This window comes from Pongo abelii, chromosome X (genome assembly GCF_028885655.2).
Source record: "Pongo abelii isolate AG06213 chromosome X, NHGRI_mPonAbe1-v2.0_pri, whole genome shotgun sequence".
In the NCBI taxonomy this organism is placed as follows: Eukaryota; Metazoa; Chordata; class Mammalia; order Primates; family Hominidae; genus Pongo; species Pongo abelii.
In genome coordinates, this window is record NC_072008.2 from 19,798,153 (window position 1) to 19,825,633 (window position 27,481).

The 27,481-nt window shown below is 41.2% G+C and overlaps 1 protein-coding gene across 5 annotated transcripts in view; it reads right to left on the reverse strand.

Moving 5' to 3' along the window:
• Positions 1–27,481, reverse strand: part of SH3KBP1 (SH3 domain containing kinase binding protein 1) — a 356,010-nt gene that overhangs the window by 163,773 nt on the left and 164,756 nt on the right. For all 5 annotated transcript variants that reach the window (XM_002831442.5, XM_054544393.2, XM_054544392.2 and 2 more), the window contains 2 exons: positions 12,616–12,719; positions 1,373–1,502 (listed from right to left, as the gene is read on the reverse strand). In XM_002831442.5, coding sequence (XP_002831488.2) covers positions 1,373–1,502; positions 12,616–12,719 — 234 coding nt within the window. The remainder of the gene's footprint in view (positions 1–1,372; positions 1,503–12,615; positions 12,720–27,481) is intronic.

A 27,481-nucleotide genomic window follows, 5' to 3' on the forward strand; every position in this document is an offset into this window, starting at 1 on the left:
ATTATGAGATCTAATTACCAGGTACAATAGTTATTCCAGAGTACAAAAGAAGACACCAGGGCAGCTAGAATTCTAATATGGATTTTGAAAGCAATAGTAACTTCTACTAATGTGAGATCAAGGACACCTTCTCCCCTCCCAGTAGTACTCATCAGCTGGGCCATGTTAATAAAGAATCCCCCTGCCCTGAGCCAGAGAAGGCAACAGGAGCTCCAAGACACCTCGTTTGCTCCCCAACCCCTTCCAGTGCTTCCTACCATAGACTCTAGGATGGAATGGGGTTCAGGAGTAGTAGGGTCCCAGGCTTTGGCACTGGAGGGAAGGAGCACTGCTGAAGCCACGAGGTAACCAGCAAGTGCTGCTGTTTCTCGGTATGTCAGGCTACATCATCAAGAGCTGCTGAGACACCAAGTGAAGGAAGTCGCTTGAGCACTTCTCTGGAAATGGCGTTACCTCCAAATCAGACATTTGTCTAATCATACTACTGGTTAAATAAATGAGACACAAACTAACACGAGAACACCACTCAAGTCAGGTTTTTCCAAATGAAAAAGGAAGACATTTAAGAATGATTTGGGCAGGACTAAGCTGCCCTCCTCTTGTCAGAAAGGAAATTCTGCAACCCCAGGTAGTGCTGCACAGTCGAGCCTCCTACAACATTCATGCCCATGACCTTGGCTCAAGACAGCACAAGAGATACACAGACGCCCACAGTTGGGTTAGTGACTGGGAGAACGAAGTTTCCCGGTCCTGACCTTTTGCTCCGTGAGCTGGAAAGGGCAGCAGAGAAGCTGGAGGGAGACCTTCAGGCCCTGGAGAAAGAAAGACCTGAAGTTCGTTGTCACCATCGTAGAAGGACACACATGCTCACCACCCAAGGTGGGACCTGGACTCTCAGTTGTCTTGACCTACTTTTAAGGGGATTGGCATGCACTCATCTTGTCATAGCACTTCACTTCTCACCACCAGTAATTTTTTTTTTCTTTGGTAATTTTTCTCCAAGTCCCTCAAGGGATGCTGAGAAATACTGACAATCCCATTTGGTTCATTTTTTAAATAATTATGAACTTACAGTAAGCAACACTCTAGAAGTATATGGAGGCACAGCAACACGGGCCACCCATGAGACACTATTACCAGGGCATGAAGGCTGGCAGTTACCTATCCGGAGACATACAGAATGTGTGGCTATGGGTCACACCTTTATAGTGATCAACTTCCTAAACCACAGTGGGTTAAGGAGTATAACCAAAAAACTACTCGTAAGCGTTTACCATAGCCTCTCGGCATAGGATACAGAACAGAAGGGAGGCTGGAGCACAGCCTGCCGGTCCCCCGCCCCTCTCCTGCTTGGTAGGGTGGACTTCCTTACTTGACTTGGATAGCTGCTCATCCTGGGAAATGCCAAGCTCATCCGACTCCCCTGACAGCTCCTTGATGAAGTTGGAAGGAAACATTCCAGTCTTCCCGTTGAGAACACCTTCCCACCATCCTTCCTCTACCTGCAGAGATACAAACAAAAGAGCAGAGATACATGGGTCAGGTTAGACATGGTGGTTTCCAATTTTGCCTCCCATCTGTATAGTGTAGCATGCAGAGCCCACACAGGGAGACTGAATGGCTTTAAAGTTAACAGGGAACAAGAAAAAAGACCACATAAAGCCTTGAGATTCAGGCTAAAGAAGGGGGTGTTTACCTGGGATCCACAAATGCAAACAGACAAAATTAATACTTCATTTTCATTAGCCTCTAACTGAAATTTGGCATCCGCTTTGGTTATGAATGTAGGGTAGGTAACACACTAATATTAGAAGGACCTGTGACTCATCACCAAACAAACCACAGATATTTTCACATCACATCATAGATGCTATGGGTATCTCAAAATATCATATGTGCTCATTGTTGCTTTGAAATGGTGATAGTTATTACACCTACTGGGAGAGCTTTGCTATTTAGTCTATTAATAAGGACACCCATAGATTACTATATCAAAATTTGGTTTTAAAATAATTTGATAACTATTTCAATATAAATCGTTCCCTTTATAACCTTATGTGTTTTATTTTATGCATTTAAAACCATTATCTAAAAACTGAGAATGGTTTCCCCAGACTACCAAACTAACTAAACAGCCTAAAAAAATATAGTTAAGAATTTATCTGTAGGCTAAGAACTCAATCAGAAAGTATAAGAGCTTCCTGTACATTTCTGAAGGGTTCTAAGTTACCCTAAGATGAACCGAAAGGGGGTAGGGAGGTAGGAAGGGCAGCGAGACTATGATATCTGGGTAAGGAGGGGAGGCTGAATTGGGGGAGCAGTGAGAATGGATGAGGCAGATTTGGATTTGAGGTCCTTTGAGGTCTGAGCTGGCCTTGAGTGATCAACTAGCAGGGATGGGTGACAGAAAGGTAATAAAATTGTCCCTGGATTTTGTAATAGAGCCACTAGTAGTATAGCAGAAGTCAGAATAGCAAACTGGCTTCCTGGAGAAAAATAAGGGCAGTTTGAAAACAAGCAAGTATTAAGTTACAAGCTGTATGGTGTGGTATAATACAACCTTTGGAATTGTTTTACCATGTGCACGTACAGACAGTCTCCAATTTACAACAGGTCGACTTAGGATTTTTGACTTTATGATGATGCAAAAGTGATATGCATTCAGTAGGAACCATACGTCAAATTGTGAATTTTGATCTTTTCCTGGACTAGCAATAGGTAGTACGATACTTCTATAATGCTGGGCAGCGGAAGCAAACCTCAGCTCCCAGTCAGCCATGTGATCATGAGGGTAAACAACCAACACTCTTCAGTATACTGTTTTGCCAAATGACTTTGCCCAACTATAGGCTAATGGAAGTGTTGTCAACACATTTAAGGTAGGCTAGGCTGAGCTATGCTGTTTGGTAGGTTAGGTGTATTAAATACATTTTCAACTTATGATATTTTCAACTTATGATGGGTTTATTGGGACATAATCCCATTTTAAGTTGAGGAAAGTCTGTATTACCAATCCAAATTAATAAATACAATTTAAAAGCTAAAATAATTTAAACAAAAAAGAAAATTTGAGTCAAAATTCCAGTTCGAATTTTTTCTATCCTGAAACTTAGTAGTTGTGTGACATTATTCAAATTTGTCCTACCAAAATGAACCCCGTTTTATTCCTATCTGCATGATGGGAATAATTAACACACTTCACAGTTGTCGTCTTTAGGGCAGCATCTCAATCTGTGTTAGAGGTATATATGCATTACAAATCTTCACTAGGGGCTGTGGGACATAGAACTGTATAGGACATGTCCTTAGTTTTCCTCAAGAAGTGAATACTCTACCAACATAGAAAGGTATGACTAAACATTAGCAATGCAATGTAAATAGATGAGAAAAGACCATGACTTAGCATACATCAAACTTGTTACACAAAGTTGAGCTCACTGAGATCTGGGGTGCTAAAGGAAGGCTTTGAGAAAAAGGAAATCAAAATTAAGGCAGGCTTTTAGAAGAAGAAATGGCAGCCATACTTAGGGGACAGGTGTGTATGAGAAAGGGGGTTGCTGATGGAGCCTGTGGAATGGAGACAACCAGAACGATATGTTTAGAGCATTTATAAGGAAACTTGTAGGATACAGACTTACAGAGTGGCAATTACATTTGCACAATCACAAAATCTTCGGGAGAGAATCCAGATGACGGCATTCATGCACAACTGTCCCAATGACTATTTGATACCAAATCGTGGCATTTCACAGCATTTCCACTGAAATCATTCCATGTTTCTATGCCAACTCAACTGACACATATTATTTTTTCAAGGAGCTTTTTATAGGCTTAGATGGTTAGGAAGATTCACCATGAGTCTCGTATCAATCGTCACAGGATTTGTAGAGTGGAGTCCTTTGTGCTGGTACTGAATAAGAAACCAGAAAATGACCTTCTCTCTCCTAGGAGTCACATGGCAGAAGGAGAAAATCAAGGGCACGAACCACAAATGAGCAGTCCCTGGCATAATCCCCAACAGCACGGGGCAGCTGGGCCAATTCCAACTCACTTAGTTCGAAGATGTCTGGAACATTCCTATTCCTAGTAATAAGTGGCTCCTGCCCAAGATCCCTAAGGGAAGCCTTCCTGATGTGTAGGAAAAGCAGGCTGTCTGCTGGGAAAACAGACGTATCTTCACCTCACCACACCCCCAGATGCCTGTATCACTGTCACAGCACAGTCTGAGAGGAGTGGCCTATGGGAAAATGGCAGAGGCCTATCATTAACCACGCAGTAAGTGGAGGGGCAGACAATAAAACCACTGCTCATCGCCTGGTGACACACTTCCCATCATAGGTGCACCATGGGCACGATGCTCATTTCTCTGTGAGCTGGAGCCCTTCATGGGGGTGGTGGGGGTGGCCCCAGTACCAGTGAGAGTCGTTCAGTACTATTTCCTTCTATAGCCAGGCCAGCTGTCTTGGTCTCGAGACTGAGGCTGGAGATAGGAGAAAAATGATACCTCACACTATCCCTCTTCAGAGATATTCTAGTTCAACTTCCTGTGTAAAGACGAGGACACGGACACTGCCATGTGATTTCATTCATTCACTCATTTATTCACTCATTCTAAGAGTAAAGCACAGTGCCTCACACATTGAATGAACGAATGAATGAATGGCAGAGATATTATTGGGAAAAATCCTCCATGGGGGCCTATAGAGCCCTGATTTCCCCCACAGAAAAAGGTTTCCTTCCTGTGAGGAGCAAAAGGAACTGAGAGATCCTAACTATATTTGCCACTGTTCTTAACTAGGTACTGCCACCCCCAGGTCTGTGTGGTCTTCCCAATTCCACCAATTCCACCAATATTTAGTAAGCACCTATCTTGCACTGCCCCAGTACCTGGGGACAGATTCACTGCTGAACAAAACAGATAAAGACTCCATCCTTGAGAAGTTTCCAACAAGAGAGAGGATGTTACAGAGCCTGAACAGCCCCTGCTTGGAAATCAAGCTTGCTTATGTTTGCATTTCTATAGTTAAGAAAAGAAAGAAATGCATCTCTTTGTAACAAAGTAGGGATTACGAATACCACATCAAGGGCTTATAACTTCCACCCCAAGGAAAGGACAATAATAAAAGGGGGCAGATGCCCTTTCCCACTCATAAACAGTCTTCTGCAGGCCTTGGCTCTAGGCTGAGAACAAATCCCACCTGTGTCCCTCTATGACCAACCCAGTCAGCTCTGGAGCCCTTTGATTAGTTTTGCCTTGTCTAGAACTTCATATAAATGTGCTAAGATACAATTTCACTGTGCCCCAAGAGTGAATCTCACCTTTGGCCCAGAGCTGGGAGCAGAGCAGCTTACACCTGGTAGTGTTTGAGAATGATGGAATAAAACCACTTCAACAGTTTCTATCTGAGGGCCTTGCAATTTTCATGTCTTTACAATCAACAGCATCTAAGTGGGTTCAGGGTCCAAGGAAGTAGTTTTTAAATCTCAACCCTGTTGGAGATTGGGCAAACACCTGGGTGAACTTCAATACTCCCATCCCCACCCCTTCTTGCACCCCATTTGTAAGGCACTAAAGAGGAAGTCTGTGACTGAAAAGATGGCGTGCTCCCTGTGAGTGCTTGGCTAATCAGACCAGTTCCTATTTATCACCCCTGAAGTTTTACCTGTCAACTGGACTGAGAAGGGGAATGGAGGCTTTATCAGGTCTACAGTCTACCCAAGGGCACAAGTAGCAAGACAGAAAAAATTCATCTAAGGATGACTATAGCTTTTTTTCATCCAATGAATACTTTGATACCCAAACCCCAGTCAGAAGCACACTGGAGGAGTGGGTTTGAGGGAAGCCTGGGGTTAGTGGGATGCACCCAGACAAATGAAGTCAGCTTCATTGTTTCAAGAGCTGTTTTACCATTCTTCCCATAAAAGAAAAGTGACACATCAAAGTCTAAGGAAAGGCCCACACCTTAACGCTGCTAAAATTTTCCTCAAATTTTTTTTTCAGAAGTAACTAAATGAAAATTGTAATACTGTTCCTTTCTCTTACTTGGGAAAGGTGTTTTGAGAATTTTTAAAACGCTAGAAAAATGTTAAGATAGCTTTTAAAGCTTTTTTAAAATTGAAGTATAATTTACATAAATGCAGAACTTAACAATACAAGCTGATTAGTTTTGACAAACGCCCATTGTAGCCAACATCTCTATTAACATACAGAGCATTTCCATCACTCCAGAAAGTTCCCTGTGCCCCTTTCTAGTCAATCCACCTCCAAGCAATCATTAATCTGATTTCTATCACCTTTGCTTCATTTTACTTCTTCTAGAACTTCATAGAAATGTGCTGAGACATAATTTAACTTTTTAAATATCGCTGAAAATAATACAAATTGTTTCTGGTAAACATGTTTTTCTATCAGTAGAACTGGTGAAAAAAATATATCTTTAAGGGGGGCATTTCCTGAAGGCATAAACACCTACATTATTTTCAGTCTCAGAGGATGTGGGAAAGCTGGCTATGCCAAATATAAACAAGCATTATCTAGGTCCTAAATGGCTGGACCAATATTTTCCCCTAATTCTTGTGTAGTTCATTGTATGATTACCTCTTTCTGGCTGGGCCAGAACATTCCATTCACATAGGGAAGTTGATTTTCATTCCCTCCCCTCACTCTCCTGAGAACAAGGCTATTCTACATGAGAGGGGGCCCTCAAAGAGAAATCTGTAGAGTAATTGGAAGGGAAGTCATTTAAGAAAACATATACAATTTCTATTTAAGACTTAGGCCAACCGTCCAACAAGACAGAGCAACATCCATGATTTTTCATCAGAGTGGAAAGGGTTTCTGGTAGAGCTTTCGGAAACTTCCTTCAGCAGTGCTTGATAATCCTGTCCTTCAAAAACAGCCACAGGTCCCCAAATTCCTAAGTGAGTCCAATGCTAAGGTCTTTCTATCATTCCAATTAAAAAATATGAACAAATGGTAACACAAGCCAGCAAGATAACCTTTCTGATGAATCAAGATCCTCAAGTTTTCTCCCATTGCTATTTCCAGGTGAGAAAATGGTTATGCGGATATGTTCACCTGGGAAACCTCTAGATTAGGAATCTTTAAACAGGTGCTCCTTTGAAAGTTCAGTGTGGCCAGCACTATAACTTTGATCTCAACCCCATTTCATTGCATTCACCAGCACCTGCTTTCTATACTCTACATCTGTCCCAAAGGTTCACAGGTCCTCCCCTAATGCAGAGCAAGGCTCTACTAACACCATGTCCTCCTTCCTCCAGCACCTAACACAAATACCACTCACCATTTGCATCTTCAGTTGAAACCTCACCTATTCTACAAAGCATCTTCTTCACACTCTGTGACTACTCCTATTTTGAAATTCCTCTCTCATTCGTCAATGCCATCATTTGCCACTCTGGTAACAGCTTGGGTTGATAGCTACCTTAGCTGTGTATATCTTGCCCTCCCTCACTAGACTGAGCATGTTTCAAAGGACAGGTTCTGTTCAATCAATCTCCAAATCTCAATAAACACAGTTTCTCTCAGAGTGTAAGCACTGAAATATTTGATAAATCCCACAGCTATGCAAATCTATTATAAATACCTTTAAACTTGCAAATATGTTACTTGTATATGATTGCGGCCTGTTTTGCATGCTGATGATTCAAATCTAATCAACTTTCTCTTCTAAACACAGCTTCCTTCTCCTTAATATGAATGTTTTACCATCTCTGCACATTAGGAAATCAGAGGTTTTCACCTCAAAGTTATTTGGAGAAATAATTGTAGAACAGCCCAAGCTCTTTGGATTATCAAATTCCAATAAACAGATATTTTATATTAATGTTATCTTCTTTTTGCAAAGAGATACAAACCCTTCTAAAGCAAGGTGATATCTTAACAGGTCAGAACTTCAGTATGCTTTGATCACCCATTAACTGATCAGCCTTTGAATAAACTTGACTTCTCATGGGCAAAAAATGACATGCGGTTGTGGGCCTATCCACACCCACAAAAGTTGTCTGACTGATTTTAAGTTTTGATGAAGTTCAAGGGCCTATTTAACTCTAGCTGAGTGGACCAAATCTTCTATGGGCACAAGAAGGAAGATGCAAAAGTACTTTGAAAGTGGAAGTTATCATCTTTGCAAGCCACAAAACCAGGTTAGGCTTTAAGCCAGCCTGACTGGGGGCCACTGAGAAACACCTCAAAAAGTAACCATAAAGGACACATAAAAGCAAGAATCTTTGAACATCCCTTGGGCCACGACTGAGAGACTGGCTAAGACCAAGCTAATCCAACACAAGAGGAAAAGTGGCTCCTTTCCCAGGCTCTAGATAACATAGAAAAACAAAGTGGCTTCAATGCACTTTTCAAAAAAAACAAAAAACAAAACAAAACAACAACAACAACAAAAACACAACATAAGCCAAAAAGCCCGCATAAAAATTCCAGGGGCCTTCAAATGCCATTTCTCCTGTAAATCTCATTCACATGCCATCTCTGTTCTTCCTATAATTAGAACTTTGCCTGTATTTATTTGTCTTCTCCATTCAGGATAAAAATGACTCAGTGTGTATTCACAATGATTTCTTTAAAAATATCAATCCAGGAATTCACACCTGCTACTTTCCTTTTGAATTGGCAGTCTGGTTCCTTTAGGTTCACAATGATGATTTCTTTTCACAGCACAACCACCACTCTCCAGCCAGGAGCCAGAAGCATGGCAGGTGCTTTCTTGGCAGGCTCTTTGCTTTGCCAACTCCACTATGCCCACACTGCCCTGGGCACTCCCTTCCTTCCCTAAACCATGCTTTGGAGGCTGGCTCAGGCTGAGCATTCAGGGCTGGTAGACTCGCTCCTGCCAGGTGAGCAAGCTGTTCACCCGACCAAGGGTCAAGGTTGTTTCTACCTAAACCTGCTTAAGCCTTTTGCTCATTATTGGTAGCACACATTTGGTTAAATTGCACAAAAATATACAGGTGTGAAGAGAAAGAGTTGGTGGTGAGGAAGGATAAAGGTAATGATCTGAATGTTTAAAAAAAAAAAAACTGTTGCCAAATTTGGTGTGAAGGAAACAACTAAAGAAGATAAGGGGTTGGGGGGGTGGGGCGGTGGGCTGTAGAACTTGAGAAGGAAACCAATGGGAATCATAGAGGATGCACTATGGATGCAGAGATAGATGGAACTCAAACCAGCAAACCCATATTTAGGGAAGTGGCCTTGGCCCCATGTCATAAGATTGTACTGATAAATGATGAACGAATATTCATTTTGATATTTTAAGCTAAAATTAGATATTAAGGCAGATGTTTTAGGACTTTAGGATTCTCTACTTGATTCAACTCTTTCGAAAAAACTAGTCCGTACATTCAAAATCCTCCTAAGGCTTATCTGTCAGGGCAAAAAGAGAAACTGTGTGTGTGTGTGTGTGTGTGTGTGTGTGTGTGTGTGTGTGTGTGTGTGTGTGTGTGTGTGTGTGTGTGTACAGCTTTGCAAAATTAGAGAAATTCATCTATTAATCAATAAAAATATATACATACACAATACATGTTATATTTTATTAATAGATTAATCCTACAGTATTGCAAAACTATTATGTTCTTGCTTTGATCTCTCTGTGATTTAGGGGTTTTTGTTTATTGCTTTTTTCTGTTTATTTTTAATCATCAGTGGAATTAGAGAGGAGCTACAATTAGCATTTATATAACATTCACTATAAGAGAAAAGGACAGATTTTATATTATATAGTGACAAGGGCCCAGTCTCTGCAATATAACAAGTAAACTGGAACAATGGGGAATTTTTGATCATATTTTAAAATATTGGATTAAAAGACCAGCCTTTACGTTTTGTTTTACGTAAATATGATAGACTATATGGTTATTTTTTCCTTTTTCCTACTTGAAGCAAGTCCAGAATGACGAACAGGATTTAGCTGGCAGCGAATAATAGAAAGGAGGCTGGTATTGTAGACGATGGCAAAGGCCTATCAGCCTCTAGGCAAATCCAGTAACAGCTCTGCGAGTGCTCCTCTCTCTCCTTTAAGGAATCAACATTCAGTTTCTCTGCAGCCAACAGGCAGGCAAAAGTGGGCAATATTTCTGAGAAATGTATTAATCATTTTCCTTGTCTTGACTTGTGGTTTTTCTTAATGCATTATTACAATATTAAAAGAAAAGTCATCTTCTAAGACAGAAGCATTTTCAATTCTTGTTCCCTTTCAGTCTTTGATCACAAGCATACAGATATATTTTACATGGTTTTATCCTAGTGTATGCAATTTAGTGTTCTGATTTGTTCAATTTGCAAAAAACTCTTTTTGTATTTCCATTGATTCATTTACTTATTCAGCAAGCATTTATTAAAGTGCATATTAGGTTTCAGGCACTATTCTAGGTACCACAAATATAAAAATAGGTAAAAATCAGGTCCCTGCCACTGAAAAGCTCTCAGCTTAGAATATAACAGATAATTACAATGCAAAGTATCATAACAAATACATATTTAAAAACCTCTGTGTTTACCATCTTAATGGCTTCACAATATTCTACTTGGAAAATACAACTTAATTCTCCTTCTTATTTTTCATTATCACAAATACTGCTGTAATTAACACATTTCACATGTTTCTTCTTTCATTAATCAGTTTCTGTGGATAAATTCTCAGGAATGAGATCACTGAGTCAAAAAGTGTTACTCAGATATTTATAGCTCTTGACATACCTTGCCAAATAGCTTCATAATACAGACATACAAATTCACCAGTTCTTCTACGCCTTGCCAATAGCTTAACCACTAAATATTTTCTTAGGATTTTCATAAGTAAAAACCCATTATTGTCTTAATTTGTATTTATTTAATTAACAGCCGAGTGGAACATTTTCTTGTGGTTAAGACTTTTTTCTCCATCTGGGATCTGTGTTTATGGCAAATTTATCTATTATTTATCATTGTTATAATAGCTTCCTAATATTTTCACATACTACATATATAATAACTTCTGTCATAATTTATTGCGAATGTTTTCCTATTTATTGTTCTCTTTCCTTAGCTGGACTAGCTTCAAATCATACCAAAATCTTAACCATTTTTCTTATTAGTCACATCTGTTTATTTTTTCTTCTGGAATTTCTTTCCATGGTTACAGCCTTAAGAAATTTGTCATTCTACCACCGAAATAAATGTTCTCTGTTGTCCATTCATTTTTTCACTCATTCAACTTTCAATAAATGTCTCCTATGTGCCCTGCTTGCCACCAGGGGTAAAAAAGGATGAATGACATGTTAATTATCCAAAATCCGGAAGTAGGTAAAAGGGGTTCCTGCATGCCCTCCCAGTGCCACATTGGGGACCCCATTAATAGCTTCTGGAGGGACATGTATCTCTGCTTGGCACACTATGTACTATTTATGAGGCTAGTTTACAACTCTGTTACTGTGGATGTTAACTGGTGAAAACTGAGAGCACTGCAAATGATTCTTGCCAGGTAGTAACAAAAATAAATTTTGACGAGCAGAAATGCAAAGGATTTGTCCCCTAGAAAAGATAACCTCAAAGATTACAGTTTTATTGCACTGTAGGGCACTAGGTAGTTTTGCATGTAACTTAGCAATCTTAAATTTTTTTTTTCAGTCATTATCTTTGCTCTTTCACAATTCTCTTCAGGCCAGCCTTACCATCTTACAGATCCCTTCATTAATGAGTTAAATAAAACTCTGACACATGCTCACATTAGGTTATGTATGAGAGCTAGGAAATCTGGCTTCTAGCATCGCCTCTGCCACTTCCACCCACATGACAGTTCCCTTAAAGTCATCCTCAACTTCTAGCTTCCTTTTCTATGAATTGTGGGTTTCTGTAAGGTCAGAGGGTATCAGCAAACAATAAGCAATTGGAAAACTGTGTTTCTAGATATAGATACAACCATTGAATCAGAATGAATGATAAGGTTCTAAGCCTGAAACCCAGGATCTCCTAGGTCTGAGGGAATCTGGAGGCACATTTCACTAGCAGGAATAAGAGAATGTGGTACAGCAGGAAGAGTGAGGGTCTCCAGTCACAGGGACCAGGCTTGGCCATCAGCCCTGCGTCTTCTAGGGTCTCTTGATCCTCCTTCCTCATCCCGCACAATAAACTGTGTGGGCTGAGGAAATGGGCTAATGCTTAAAGAATCTTGTCACATCTGCCACATACTAGGTCTTCTAAGAAATGTCACTCCTTTTTTTTGCCCTCTAAATCCACAGTGTCCCCCACAATGAATACTAAATCCATGCTCTAAAGATGGATCTATCTGGGTCACTCTGGATGCCCAGAGTCTATGATCAATTCAAGTAGAAGAGAAACTTGGTGGCACTGCGTTGGAAATTCAGAGGTATTTAGTAAGCTGTGTTAGAGACAATGCTTTCCAATGGCCCCAGGTTTGAACTCAGCTGGCTTGGGGGCATTCCTCTGGGGAAAGCCATTTTCTCAGACAGGAGACTCAACTAGAGGATCCCTAACTTCAAGGCCAAACAGCCTGTGAGTCTGTAGCAAGGCGTCTTCATGGGTGGGTAAGCAGTGACTATGACAGCCCATTCGAGGCCATTGCACTGCCCGGCCGGGTCGCTTACCTCTCCTACCACCTCTATGATGTCACCAACTTTCAGCTCAAGTTCATCGTCATTCTGGGGCAGGTAGCTGAATGCCACCTGGCACCGGCGCCTCCGTCGCTCGCCTGGATGGGAAAAGCAAAATATTTAGAGACAGCTCTTCTCCCCAAATCAGATTTTAAAGAGAGGCTTCCTAGGCATGCAGGCAAATTAAGCTGACTTGTCTCAAATATGCCCTCTGGGACATGGCTTGAGGCATGGCAGCCCTGGTCTCTTAGAGGCAGTAGAAAGCAGAGCAATGCTTCTTGGTCTTTTAAAAGCTGCTGGGTCAGAAAGGCATGGATATGAGAAACCGATCCATTGGTGCAGAAGGCAAATACCCCACCCCTGAAGCACTGGAGCACAGTGTTGCCTTAAACGGTTTTCCATAGATGGGGCTTTATATTTGCTGCTGTCGATTTCTAATGGAAGCTGATGTGATGTGGTAGAGAAAAAAGAATGGTCTGCTTCTAATGCTAGCAAGGCAGAGGGGATTTTTCTAAATGTGCAAAGGAAAGATAAAGTATCCTGGCCTTTTTCTTACTAATCATCACCCTTTCAACATACGGGAACTCAAGCCTGATAAGCGAAGGCTGATTAGATTTCAGCCTGCTCTTGGTACCATTTCAAACACCCCCACAGGATTCAACAAATCCACTTCTGTCCTCTTCCCTCTGTCCCAGGGGATCCATTAACAGGATCCCCCGCTGCTTACACAGAACCAAGCCAGACAAATCAAGATAAGAGCCAGGGCCACACTTCACTCAACCAGAGGACACTCAAGGTTACAACATCTCACTCACCCAGCATGTCCTATCTGGGAGACCCTGGCTTAGAGCTGGTTCAAGTACAGACACAATTGTCCACAGCACATCCACACCACAGATGTGCACTATGTGGAGAAAGAACATGTATGGGGGTGAGGGTGAGACAGACAGACAGACAGCAGTGGAGACCCAAGCCAGGGAGGTGGATGGGAGATAGGAAGTGAGGCCGACATTGCTCAGAAGTTTGTCGTTCATGGCTGACTGCCTCATACCATTCCTTCATGCCGCTGCATGGCCTAGAAAACCAAAGGGATCAATGACTTCAAAGAAACACATTTAGAAATGCTTAAAATTATTTTTTAGCGCTGCCTCCAGGGATTCTTTTTCTTCTCTAATCTTTTCTCTGAGAAAGGAAGTCCATGCAGAGGTGATCACAGGGCACATTAAGGCCCTGATGCAGGATGACATCATACAAAGGGGAAGGTCTCTGTGCTACATCGGATGTGTGCCCTGATCAATATGTTTCAAAAGCCAGCAGCCTAGTTTTCTCTGTTCCATTTTTCTTGCCTGTACCCCACTAAGCAAGAACAGAGTTGAATAGAGGGAAGAGGGCAGAAGTTCAGAATCGATATCTTGTCTAATCACATCTTTGGTGACTCCACAAATACTCTCCACCCCTTTGTGCAAAAATTACAAGCCTCTGGGTCTTAGGAACAAACACAGCATTTCCAGGGCAATTCCTAGGTGCTGATGGCACCGTCAGCAGGCTGAGTAGTGCAACCCCAAGGAGGGCTTGGCTCTCCCTAGGACAGAGGGCCCACTCCAACTTGCTTTTCCAAGGAGGAAAGTCAGGAGGAATGGGTATTCCGATGCCAAGAACGCCACCACTATACCATGGCTTCCCACACAATGGAAGACAAATCAAGTACTCTGTACCATAAAGGATATGGATTTCTCATTCTAGCAAAGAAAGTCTAGATTACAAAGCAATCTTGGCATCCCACTCCTGACCCCTGCAACTCCCCTGGCCCCATAGATGCTTCTTAAAATGAAGTTCTACTATCGATCTTTAAAGGGCTTTCATTTACTAGATGTTATGTTAAAAACAAACTCTGCAGACACAAATCTGAACGTGAAACAAGTGAAATGACAAACATCTGAAAACCAACACTCACAACCACAGAAGTCAAAGTCCTGACCAAAGTGACTTAAAATAACACCATCTGAAGATCTAGTGTTAGCTGAAGCCATAAAACTTACAGTTGTATGTAAGTTCATATGTTCAAAAAACCCTCTGTAAAAAGTAGCATCTGATCCAACACTGCACAAATGGCAAAAGAGAGAGTGATCTATTCTTAGAGAAAAGACTAACTCAATGGATGTAGGACCTGAAACAGAATAATCAGACTGCTCTCAAACCAAATCTCCACATCAGACTTCCATAAAGTCCTGCCTGGTGTCAGAAGAATGATGTCTTCGCTACTTTCTCTCTGCCAGGCTAGTCCATCCTTCTTAAAAGCCTCATGACTGTTACTGTTTTGGTGGCAAAAGTCCTACAAAGCTCACTGCCAACATACCAAAAAGAGTAAGCCCTACAGAGGGCACAGGGGAGGGACCCAGAGGTGGCTGGTGGTAAAGATCACCTGACCTGACGCCAAGCACAATCATTCACCCTCGCACTGGGATAGCTCACAATCCCTTCTGATATCCATCACTCTCTCCTCCTGCCAACCACATGAGTTAAAAAATAAAAGCCAGAATGGGCAATCATTTTGCAAATGAGGAATCCAGGACTCAATGACTTACCCCAGGTCACCAAGCTAGTAAGTGGCAGCATTTCCTTAGCCTAAGTTCATAGTTCTCTCTCTAGTGCTGGATAAACTAATTCAATTCACATTTTGTGCCAAATTCTCTGCAATCTGTACTCAACTGCTTCCTGTAACACTGTACCACGTCACTTAAGTCTCTGCCATGGACCTCTCATTACAGAGAACACCAAACTCCTGGAATGCTGCCTTTCGAGGCCTCAACTATAGCTTGTCACTGATTTGAATTTGTTTGCCAGTACCACCTGACCTACAACCCAGTTCAAGGGGGATGCTTGAAGTTGGGAGAAATTGTATTTCAGTTGCATCCATCCATCTTAAATTGCATCCATCCATCTTAAACTTAAGGAAGTCTAAGAAAGTCATTTGTCATTTTTTTCCTCTCCTGGAATTTCACTGGTGTTTATTAGTGAGTCTTGACCTTCCTTAAAGAGGTAAGGAGATGACAATGCTACCTCATTTCAATAGCTCACATAAAGTAAAGGAAAAAAACTTATGACTTGCCTATGCCTGAGGTTTGGAATTCCTTAGTTTGAGCCACCACCTTCATGTCCAAATGAACTGGAAGTGGAATTTTTACAGTAGTCCCCCCTTATCAACAGTTCCACTTTCTGCAGTTTCAGTTACCTGTGGCCACCTAAGATCCAAAAATATTAAATGGAATATTCCAGAAATAAACAATTCATAACTTTTCAATTGCATGTCATTCTGAGTAGTGTGATGAAACCTCATGCCATCCTGCTCCATCCTGTCCGGGATGTGAATCATCCATTTGTCCAGCATCTCCACGCTATAGATGTTCCCTGCCCCTGAGTCACTGACACTGTCTGCTCCTCACATCTAACCACAGACAGCGTTGTGACTCCATGATCCAGGATCACTCAAAGCAGATGATCCTCATTCTGATAGATCATCAGAAGGTCAATAGTAGCCAAACGCTACGTCACAATGCCCACATCATTCACCTCGCTTCATTACATCATGTAGGCATTTTATCATCTCACATCATCATAAGAAGGCTAAGTACAGTACAATAAGATATTTTGAGAAAGAGAAAGAGAACACATTCCCATAACTTTTATTATAGTATATTGTTAGTGTTGTATTTTATTATTAGTGTTTTATTATTATTTATTGGTGTTAATCTCTTCCTGCACTTAATTTATAAATTAATCTTTCTCATAGATATGTACGTATAGGGAAAGACATAGTATATATAGGACTTTGCACTATTCACGGTTTCAGGCATCCACTAGGGGTCTTGAAAAGTAGCACCCACGGGTAAGGGGGAACAACTGTATTAAGTGAAATAAGGGTTCATTGATCACAAGCACTATGATACCACAATAACCGATCTAATGATAACTGAGACAGCACACCCTCGACTCTCTCACTAGACACCATGGCTCCCTTCCATTTGTGACCATTTACTGTTTAATAAAATAGTAACATTTATTGAGCACCTACTATGTGCCATAGACTGCTAAGCACTTTACATATGCTACCCCATTTAATCCTCACACTGAACCTCCAGGGTAGATTACTAACCCCCTTTTTACAGACAAGAAGACCTCGGAGGCACATAGAGATCATGCATTTTACCAGAGGATTTCAAACCAGGCAACGCAACCCCAGAAGCACTATCTCGCTCCCACATCTGACTGTTCTTAAGCATTCTCAGTCCTGGGTCTTGAGATCACAGAAGGAACTAGCTGCACTAACATGGTATTTGTTTGAAAGGTGGAACCAGAAGTGAAAAACCACAAATCAGGAGCTTTTCCTTATAGCTGCTGGGCACTTGGGCCCTACAGGCCCCAGATTTAATAAAATAAAGCTGGTTGGATAGGGAGGCAATGCAATTGCCTTCTCAGAAAAGGAAATAGCAGAAACTGACTATGGTGTCATGACCCAGTCCCCAAAACAGCACACACATCTATATTTTAGAGCCTACATCCTAGGATCTTACAGTATGTGAAAACTTTACTAGGCCAATTCATTCAGTGTCCGTGAAAATAAACTAATAACAACAAATAATGTATTGGATGAAAAAAGTCTTTGGGTCAACTGAAAACTTCCAACACTTATAGAGCTTCCCACCCCACCCCCACCCTACCACCTCTTTTTTTTACATCCCCAATTCCCCATGACGGAACAAGAGTAAAGCTACAAGGGTTTAAATCATCTGATATTTTCAAAGAATCCATCAAATTAATCAATTAGATCCTTACCACATACCTGGGGAACGTGGCAGTATTCTGAAATCATATTGCAAGGGAGAAACCATTGATAAAAAGCAAAAGAGGAAAATCAAAAGAAACCCCTAATTCCCAGTTTCCAGGGTTACTTCTGGCATTTTCTACAGGTATGGCCTGGGGACCACCTGCACCAGACTGTTAAAATGCAGGGCAGAACTACTGAACTCCCTCTTTGGGGTTGGGGCCAGGGACCTGCATTTAAAGCTATCTCTTGAGTAACACACATGAAAATCTAAATATCAGCAACAAATCAGTACCACAAATAACAGGTGATTAAAAGAAAAGAAACACCTTGTGGGAACAGGTGGTCTCCCCTTGGAAGACTCTAATCTATGTCTCTTATTCTTTGCTGAATATTGAAATTGACTAGGGAGCTTTCACAAAACTACTGATGCCTTCCTAAATAGCAGCTCCAGAGGAACTAGGTCTCCATAGAAAAATGGCTTCTTCTAAGCCTACGGCAAAGAAGATACAAAGTGAGACTAAAATATCTGGTTGTGCTAAAATTCATGAAGTACTCAAACATCTAAGGGATAATTTCAAAAGGACACAGGAGTCAGCTAGACAGGGCTTCCACTGGCCAAAGTTGGGACAATACAGTATGTACTGAGGGAATTTATTACAATACTTTCATTAAAAAATTCATGAGTCCATATTGATATGTTTAACAGGTAGCTAGACAGCTAGCTAAAGAAGATCAGATAGCTAGTTATGGGGTGAGAAGTGAAAGCTCCTTTTTTCCCTTTTTCTAACAAAAGAACGTTGACAAATACAGAAATGATAGAAATAGACAATAGTAATTTTATAACCATCATAGTAATAATTGATTCTGGGAAGAATCAATGGTTGCTAAAACTACCGGGCGAAAGCTTGTTGGGGATTAAGATATTTACAAAATCTCAAAGTATCTCCCCACAGTTACAAAAGGAAAATGGTCCCTTTAGAATGAAGAGAGCTGGCAGATACAGCCTTACCCAAGTGATCCAAGTTAACATTGCTAATCATAGGACAAATTGACATCATGTGCCTCCTGATAGGCTGCACTGAGAAGGACCTATAGAACATCATCACCTATAGAATACTTCTATAACATCACCTATAGAATACTTCTGCCACAACATTTACCTAAATCCAACCACGAGGAAACAATCATGCAAATTTAAAATGAGGAGCCATTTACAAAAACTGATCTGGTCAGGCATGGTCGCTCAAGCCTGTAATCCCAGCACTTTGGGAGGCCAAGGCAGGAGGATCACCTGAGGCCAAGAGTTTGAGACCAGCTGGCCAACGTGGTGAAACCCTGTCTCTACTAAAAATACAAAAATTAGCCAGGCATGGTGGTGCACTCCTGTAGTCTCAGCTACTCGGGAGGCTGAGGTATGAGAAACACTTGAACCCAGAAGACTGCAGTGAGCCAAGATTGTCCCACTGCACTCCAATCTGGATAACAGAGTGAGACTCTGTCTCAAAAAAAACAAAACAAACAAACAAAATGTTTTTCTTAAAAACATTTTTTTTTTTTTTGAGACAGGGTCTCACTCTGTTGCCCAGGCTGGAGTACAGTGGTGTGATCCTGGCTCACTGCAGCCTTGACCTCCCAGGCTCAAGCGATCCTCCCACCTCAGCCTCCTGGGTAGCTGGGACTACCGATGTGAGCTACCACACTGGCTAATTTTTGTATTTTTTGTAAAGATGGGGTCTCGCTATGTTGCTTAGGCTGGTCTCGAACTCCTGGGCTCAAGTGATCCTCCTGCCTCAGCCTCCCAAAGTGCTGGGATTACAAGAGTGAGCCATCACACCTAGCCAAAAAAAAAAAATTCTTATTGATATATAATAGTTGTACATTTTTAGGGAGTACATGTGATATTTTGTTCCATGCATAGAATGTGTAGTGATCAAGTCAGGGTATTTGAGTGTCCATCACCTTCAGCATTTATCATTTCTGTGTATTTGGGGCATTTCAAGTCCTCTTTTCTAGCTATTTTGAAATATATGATACATTGTTGTCAACTACAGTCACCCTACTCTGCTATTGAATACTAGAACTTATTCTTTCAATCTAACTGTATGTTTGTATCCAGTAATCAACCTCTCTACTCTCTACCTCCATGAGATCTACTTTTTTAGCTCTTCATGTTTACCTCAGCACTATTCACAGTAGCAAAGATATGCAATCAACTTCAGTGTCCATCAACAGAAAAGTGGATAAGGAAACTGTGGTACATATACCCAATGGAATGCTACTCAGCCATAGAAAGAATGAGATCCTGTCATCTGCAACAACATGGATGGAATTGGAGATCATTATGTTAAGTGAAATAAGCCAGGCACGGAAAGACAAACATCACATGTTCTCACTTTGTAAGATCTAAAACTCCAAACAATTGAACCCATGGACATAGAGAATAGAAGGATGGTTATCAGAGGCTGGGAAGGGTAGTGGGAGCAAGTCAGGGGTGAGATGGGGATGGTTAATGGGTACAAAAAACATAGAAAGAATCAATAAGACCTACTATTTGATAGCACAATAGGATGATATAGTCAATAACAACTTAATCATACATTTTCAAATTACTAAAAGACTATAATTGGATTGTTAGTAACACAAAGGATAAATGCTTGAGGGGATGCATACCCCATTCTCCATGATGTGATTATTACACATTGCATGCCCGTATCAAAATATCTCATGTATCCCATAAATATATATACCTATGTACCTACAAAAATTAAAAATAAAATTTATTAAAAAAAAGAAAAGAAAATGTGGTATAGATACCTAATAGACTACTACTCAGCCATAAAAAAGAACGAGATCCTGTCTTTGGCAGCAACATGGGTGGAACTGGAGGTCATTATGTTAAGTGAAATAAGCTAGGCACAGAAATATTTTTTTCTTAAGTCAATATCACAAAAGATATTTAAAAGGCTAGAGAATTATTCTAGATTTAAAAAGAGTAAAGACATATGACAACTAAATATAATGTATGATCTCTAATGAATTTTGCATTTTTAAAAGGCTATAAAAACACTGAGAAAACTGGGGAACTAATTTGAATATGAGCTAATTCTAAATAATAGCATGGTAATGTTACATTTCTAGAGTGTGTTAATTCTATCGCAGTTACCTAGCAGAATGTCCTCATACTTAGGAGATACATTCTGAAGTATTTAGGGATGAAGTGTCCTGATGTTTGTAATTTATTTTCAAACCGTTTAAGGAAAAAACTCAGGCCAGGCTCAGTGACTCACACCTGTAATCCCAGCACTTTGGGAGGCCAAGGCAGGAAGATCACTTGAGCCCAGGAGTTCAAGACCAGCCTGGGCAACATGGCAAAACTTCGTCTCTATAAAAAATGAAAAATTAGCTTGGCATGGCGGCATGTGCTTGTGGTCCCAGCTACACCAGAGGCCAAGGTGGGAGGATTGTTCGAGCCTGGGGAGGTCAAGGCTGCAGTGAGCTGTGATCACACCACTGCACTCCAGCCTGGGTGACAGAGTAAGACCTTGTCTCAAAAAACAAACAAACATACAAACAAAAAACTGCCAAAAATCCAAATGATTAAAAAAAGTAATCAAAGAGTACGTGTAGAGATTGGATAGAGGATAGAGACAGAAAGCAAATGTGACAAAATGCTAATAATTGGTAAATCTAGGTGGGTGTTCATTGTACTATTGTTTCAAATTTTCTGTGCATCAAAATTTTTTCTGATTAAAAATTTTAAGGGGAAATACCAATGCCTGGACCCACCTCTAGAGATTCAAATGTCAATATTGGTCTGGGGTGCAGCCTGGGCATCTGGATTTCAAAAGATCCTCATGTGATTCAAATGTGCAGCCAAGGTCCAGAGACATCTAGACAGATACGTTGCCCAAAGAAGAGCATCAGGCCAAAAACGAATGGGACTTTTCCAGGATCAGGTTATTTTAGGTCCTACATTCAGTATCTTTTCCCACAAGGGAGAGAACCCAGACTTCTAAATATCTGACAATAGTATTTAATACATAGCACAGGTGAATGCTGCTGTGCTGTGATGTTTATTTCACAGACCTTTGGAACAGCTGCACTAAGTAGTTTCTAGCTCTGGAAATGTGTTCCTGGGTTGGGGCAGGAGAGTGGAGAAGATGGAGGTCTCTGCTATGATTCATTAACAAACAATGCTAGGTGCCAGGGGCTCAGGGGGTGGGGGGAAGGCAGCAACTCCCCAGTTACTGAGCAGCATGCCAGCTTCTTTAAAAGGCTGTTCTTGAGTTGGAAACTTCAATTTATGCAAGAAGCCATGTTTTCTATCTCAGGATGGAGAAAACAATACAAACTTAACTAAATGTATAGATTCACATATGTTTTACTTGGGACGTCCAGTAGATTCCGAGTACAAGGGAAGAGAAGGTAGATTTATCGATCTTGCCGAACCCCTGCACCATACTCTTTACTGGAAACATTTCCACTCGTCATCCTGTTTCAACATAATGCAACTCACAGGAAGAGGAGGACACTTCAGAAGCCAATGGCACTCCAAATAAAAGGACCTTGTGGGTGTTTCTTTACAAACCCCTCTTGGCTGTACCGGACTGTTGCAGTGGAAATGTATAATATTTAATTAACCAGCATTGTGTGGTCCCTGGAGATGAGCCTGCTTGATTTTCATAGGGGTGTGTATAATCAACATCTCTGCACCGCAGAACACAGGAAATCCATTTGCCTGCTACTTCAAAGGCAGAGGGCATCTGACAAGTGGGTATAGCTATGCCAGTGCTCATTTTCTCCCAAGTCTTGGCAGGATATAAGAGAAAATGTAGAACTAGTAGGGAACCATTTATTAGAGCCTTTGAGCCATGGAGGGCAGGAAGGGAGGCAGATAACATCAAAAGTCACAGAAGAAAAATCACCTTCATCTTGGAAATGAAAGAAATGAACATTGAGTGCCTGCTACATGCCAGGAACCACGCTTGGCACGTAACAGGCCTTCCCTCATGTCCTGAGGCCAACTCTAGGAGGTTCAGCATGTTGGCCTCATCTTTATGATGAGCACAGGAAGCCTCAATAACTTGTCCAGGGTACATGGGTTAAATAAGTTGTGGTCCTCAGCCCTCTTCTTCCACCAGCGCAAGATGCTACCAGGAAGGCAGATCGGGAGTGAGTTTCTAGTGGACTCTGGATGCCAAGCTAAAGATGAGGACTTTATTTTGTGGGCAATGAGAAACCAGAGGAGGTTTCCGGATAGAGAAGCGCAGAACAAGATGTGATGAGCACAGTGATCCAGGGAGAAGGGCTCGGTGTCAGGGATATGCAGAATGGCAATGGGGAGGGGTCCCAGAAGCAGGAGATGGCCCAGCAGAAGAATGAAAGACACAGCTGGAAAAACACAGTGGAAAGAATTACACACCCAGAGAAGGAGAGGCCAGAAAGCAGACATGGACACAGACATATGCCGAACAATTGTCAGTTGACATGCCTGTTGCCTCCTTTGGGGGCCAATGACCTTCTCTTACTTGTCCTTCATACCTTTACCTAGCTCAGTGTCTGTTTGAGTAGACACTCAATCCATTCTTGACAAATGAATGAACTAATGAATTCCACATCCTGAAAGGTGGAGGAAAAGAGAGTTAAAGCTTCAACATGGTATTAAACAGGGCAGCAAGACCCAGTCTCTACACAAAATTTAAAAATTAGCCAGGCATGGTAGCACACACCTGCAGTGCCAGTTACTTGGAAGGTTGAGGCAGGAAGACTGCTTGAGCCCAGGAGGTCAAGGCTGCAGTGAGCCATGATTGTGCCACTGCACTTCAGACCGAGCAACAGAGTGAGACTCTGTCTCAAAACAAAAAATATATATATAACAAACCAAACAAACAAAAGTCAATGCCATCTGGAATTGTTGATGCTATAGGGATGGAAAGATGGTAGACCCTGCAGTCTTGTTGGTGTGTCGAAGTTGGTCAATTAATTGACCAATTCATTCTCCATCAACCTTGTAGTCTGAAGCGTCTGTAATACTAAACAATGCTAATCTATGTCTCTAACTGCTTTCCTCTTACAAACTTATGGCCCCCTGTGAATTAACCTTACTAAATGGTAGAGCAGGGCTATATATGAACAAGAAATGACGTATGTTTGATTTTATGTTCGGTCCTCTTAAAAGACAGAAAACATTTGGTTTAAGTAGGCAAAGATATATGTATAAGAAGGTTCAGGGCAGCATTGTTTCTAATAGCACATGCATATATGCACAGAGATCTACATGTGAAACCTGGATGTCTACTGGGAGGGGAAGGTATATCCAGCAGCCATTAAATATAACAAGTAGCTCTATGTGTATCAGTGTGAAAAGGTGTCCATAGTACACTAAAAGACTAAATCACGTAATATGTATACTATGATCCCAATTTTATAAATACACACACACACACACACACACACACACACACACACACACACACTCATAACTCTAAGCAGCATGTAGCATTTTAGTTACTCCTGATAACTCGGAACCTAGCACAGAGTATACATTCAACAAATATTCATTAATAAATAAATGAATCCATTCAACATTCAACTAATATATGAAGGTCTAATACAACTAAATGAATGAGGGCAACAGAGTAAGAGACTGTCTCAAAAAAAAATACAAATGAATGACAGAAAGGGGGTATATGTACACGGACACATTTGTGTAAGCACAGAAAATGGTATGGAAGGCTATACCCCAAAATAACAGTGATACTTCAGGGGACGCAGATTGGGGGAAGGGTAGAAACTCATTTAAATGCTTCTACAATATCAATTTGTCTTCACAAAGAGCACGTAATATACTGTAATTGCTTTTTAAAAACATCACAGTCACCTATTAAAATAATTACCTTGCATTATGAAACTTATCCTTCTGATCACACTTTGATTACATTAATAGTAAACTGAGTTGGTGTTTTGAAAGAAATAAATATCAATTCAATCAGCAAGAAAGGTGCTTTTCATGGGGCTGAATGACAAGGGGCCTCGGACCTCCCAATGACAACTGGTTGTGGCTGGTCTATGAACACAGCAGGAGGTGTGAGCTTAGAGACAGGGCTCCACATCCGTAGCCCACATTAGTCATTATTCTGATCAGATGCTGTTACAGAACCCTGAGGAGGCCCATACTATTCCATCAGTGACCAAGCCAGGTTATCTTCCCTGGCCAGACACCACCAGCCTACACAGCCCAGACAGCCATCTCTCACTAGGTGGAGGGGCCCTGTGGTGTCCATCTTCTGAGCTCGCCCTCACTCATGGGAACACATACATACACACACACACACATACTCATTCATTCAGCCATGGGGGCCCCTTCTCTGGGTTCTTCTAACAACCACTGCTTTTCTCTAGCACTGTCCTCCTTCCATTGTGTTTTTGTTATCTGTGAGTGTCAGTTGCTGTCTGTCTCCATCTTTTCAACCCTGACACCTCAGCTCTTTCATGCACATCTGTGTCAACCAATTCAACTCACTCACCAACACCCACATCTGCCTCATGATGGTTAGGGCGATGCCACTGCGCCACTCTAGATCCCTATGTGGACCCAGGTGCCATATATGTAGAAAATCCCCAATGAAGGCCCTCCTCAGCCCTACGAACTTCAGAGTCTAATGCCTGATTTAAAGAAGCCATTGAAAACTGTCTTAAATTTGGTCAATTAACATATGACCCCCCCTAAATCAAGTTTCTACTTCCAACGTAATAGTCAAAGGGGCCATCCACTGAATAAACTGAGTTCCTGCAAAGAGGAGCTGTATATGTATATTTTAACATTAACACTGTCATCTGATATTTCTTTAGAAGCCACATCTGTAATTTTGGTGCCATGAGCATGAAGAACTCAACATCCTCTACCTCAATCATATCTTATAAAAATGGTATGTGAATTAGCCATCTGAAAGGATGCAGGGGCTCTGATTTCACTGCTCATGGATACGTGGTCTTCACTTAAAGCATTAAAGCACATAAAAGAGAACCCTGGGGCCAGGCATAGTGGCTCACACCTGTAATCCTAGCACTTTGGGAGGCTGAGGCAGGAGGATCACTTGAGCCCAGGAGTTCAAGACCAGCTTGGGCAACATAGTGAGACCCCGCCTCTAACTAATAATAATAATAACAGAGAACCCTGAGCTAACAATACAGAAGAGACAAAGGGCCCAACTCACCCAGCATTGCAACCCCTGTGTGGCACTCTGCCTCGGTTTTCTCATGTATAAAATTGGGATGATGGAGACAGACCTACTTTCCAAGGGGCTTACTTCCACCTGACTCTCTCCCTTTTTTCCATTTGGCTTTACATTCAGGAATCTGTTAAAAGACAGCTTTGTTAATGTTTTTTTCACCAGCCTTCCCTTCCAATCAGAGTGAGGTAAAGGAATCACGTCATAACATAAAATCAGTGACGTCTCTAAACGTCCCTCTGCTTTTCATCTTTCTTCAGGCTGGTCCCAGGCATTGGTTTTGGCCTTTCAGCACAACCCTCAATCCAAATAACCCAACCTCAGCAGGCCATACCAGGGACACTTCCCTAATGTGTCCCTGGCTTGACTTTCCCCAGCCCTGGCAGCTAGCTCTCCAGAGGGGAGGGAGTCTGGATTTTCAGAGGAGAAAATCCAATACATAAAGCACACTGCTTTTCCCTGCAAGGCTAATTTTGGCAAAATGCCCAAAAGAACTCAACATATTTATAGGGTTTTGTTTGATCTACTTTTAAACGCTCCATGCAGAGTCATTCAAGTGAAATGAGAATACAGAATTTCAAAGGAAAAATTGAAGGAAGATTCTAAATATAAGTTATTTATTGAGCATAAACAAGATTTCTCCTTTCTATCCAACATACTCCCTCCAACATATCTATTTTTAAAGGCATTCTCAAACTTTGCTGCTGACAAATGAATATACCAGACACCTAACTTTTACAGTTAAAGGTAGAATGGGCAGCGAGGGGGAAAAGATGAGGGAATGAGGGGTAGGAGAGAAGAAAAAAAGACACAAACATTTGAAGAACTGTAACAAAGGTCTAGAAAATCCTAAAGACCCTCATCTGGGATACTTCTGTCTTGCCTAATCTTAGAGAATTACTGGGAGGTATGTGTGTGTGGGTGGAGGGGGGTGGGGGTGGCAGATACACACCATAAACAAATCTAGGGTTTCCCAGTTTTTAAAATCAGTACCAAAAATGGCCACTGTGCTGGGAGATTTAGAAAGTGTCAAAGAATTCCACATGTACCCTCTCTTTTGGGGGTAGGGGGAGATCTTCATTGCAGGTAGTCATAATATTTTAAAATTTTGACTCATTTTTAATATAGTTTCCCTTCTCATCCCCATCAGAATAAAGAGGGGAGGAAGCCTAGGTATTTATGAATTTTCTTGATGCAAATGGGAGTTTATATCCCTGCAATTCATTCCTCATAATCTGAAAGGCTAAACCCCTTAAGCAGAGGTCCTTAACTGGGGTGTGTGGATAGAATTCAGGGGGTCTAAACTTACATGGAAAGAAAAATACATCTTTTACTATCTTCTGAAATTTGGCCTTTATTCCCACCGTGAATCTAAGCAACAAACCACATTGGTACTAGCAGCATCTATGAAATTTATTTATTTCCCACTACATGAATAGATATTTTCATTTCACAGTTGCAGTTATCTTGAACTATCATTTACACTCACCCCTGCTTCAAAATTATGATCACTTCCTGACCCACTGCTGGATGTTGCTATAATAAAGAATATGTCTTACTTGTATTTTTGTACTATTTTGACAACTATTTTAACATAATTGGTTTCCTTTGTAATTCTTTGGTTCCCTTTTTATTCATTTACCAACATTATTCCGAAAAGGGGTCCACAGGCTTCACCAGACTGGCAAACAGGTTCCATGGAAATTTTTTAAATAAAAAGAACCCCCAATCCCTGCTTTCAAGATTGTAGTTTCCAGGCTGGGTGCAGCGGCTCACACCTATAATTCCAGCACTATGGGAGGTC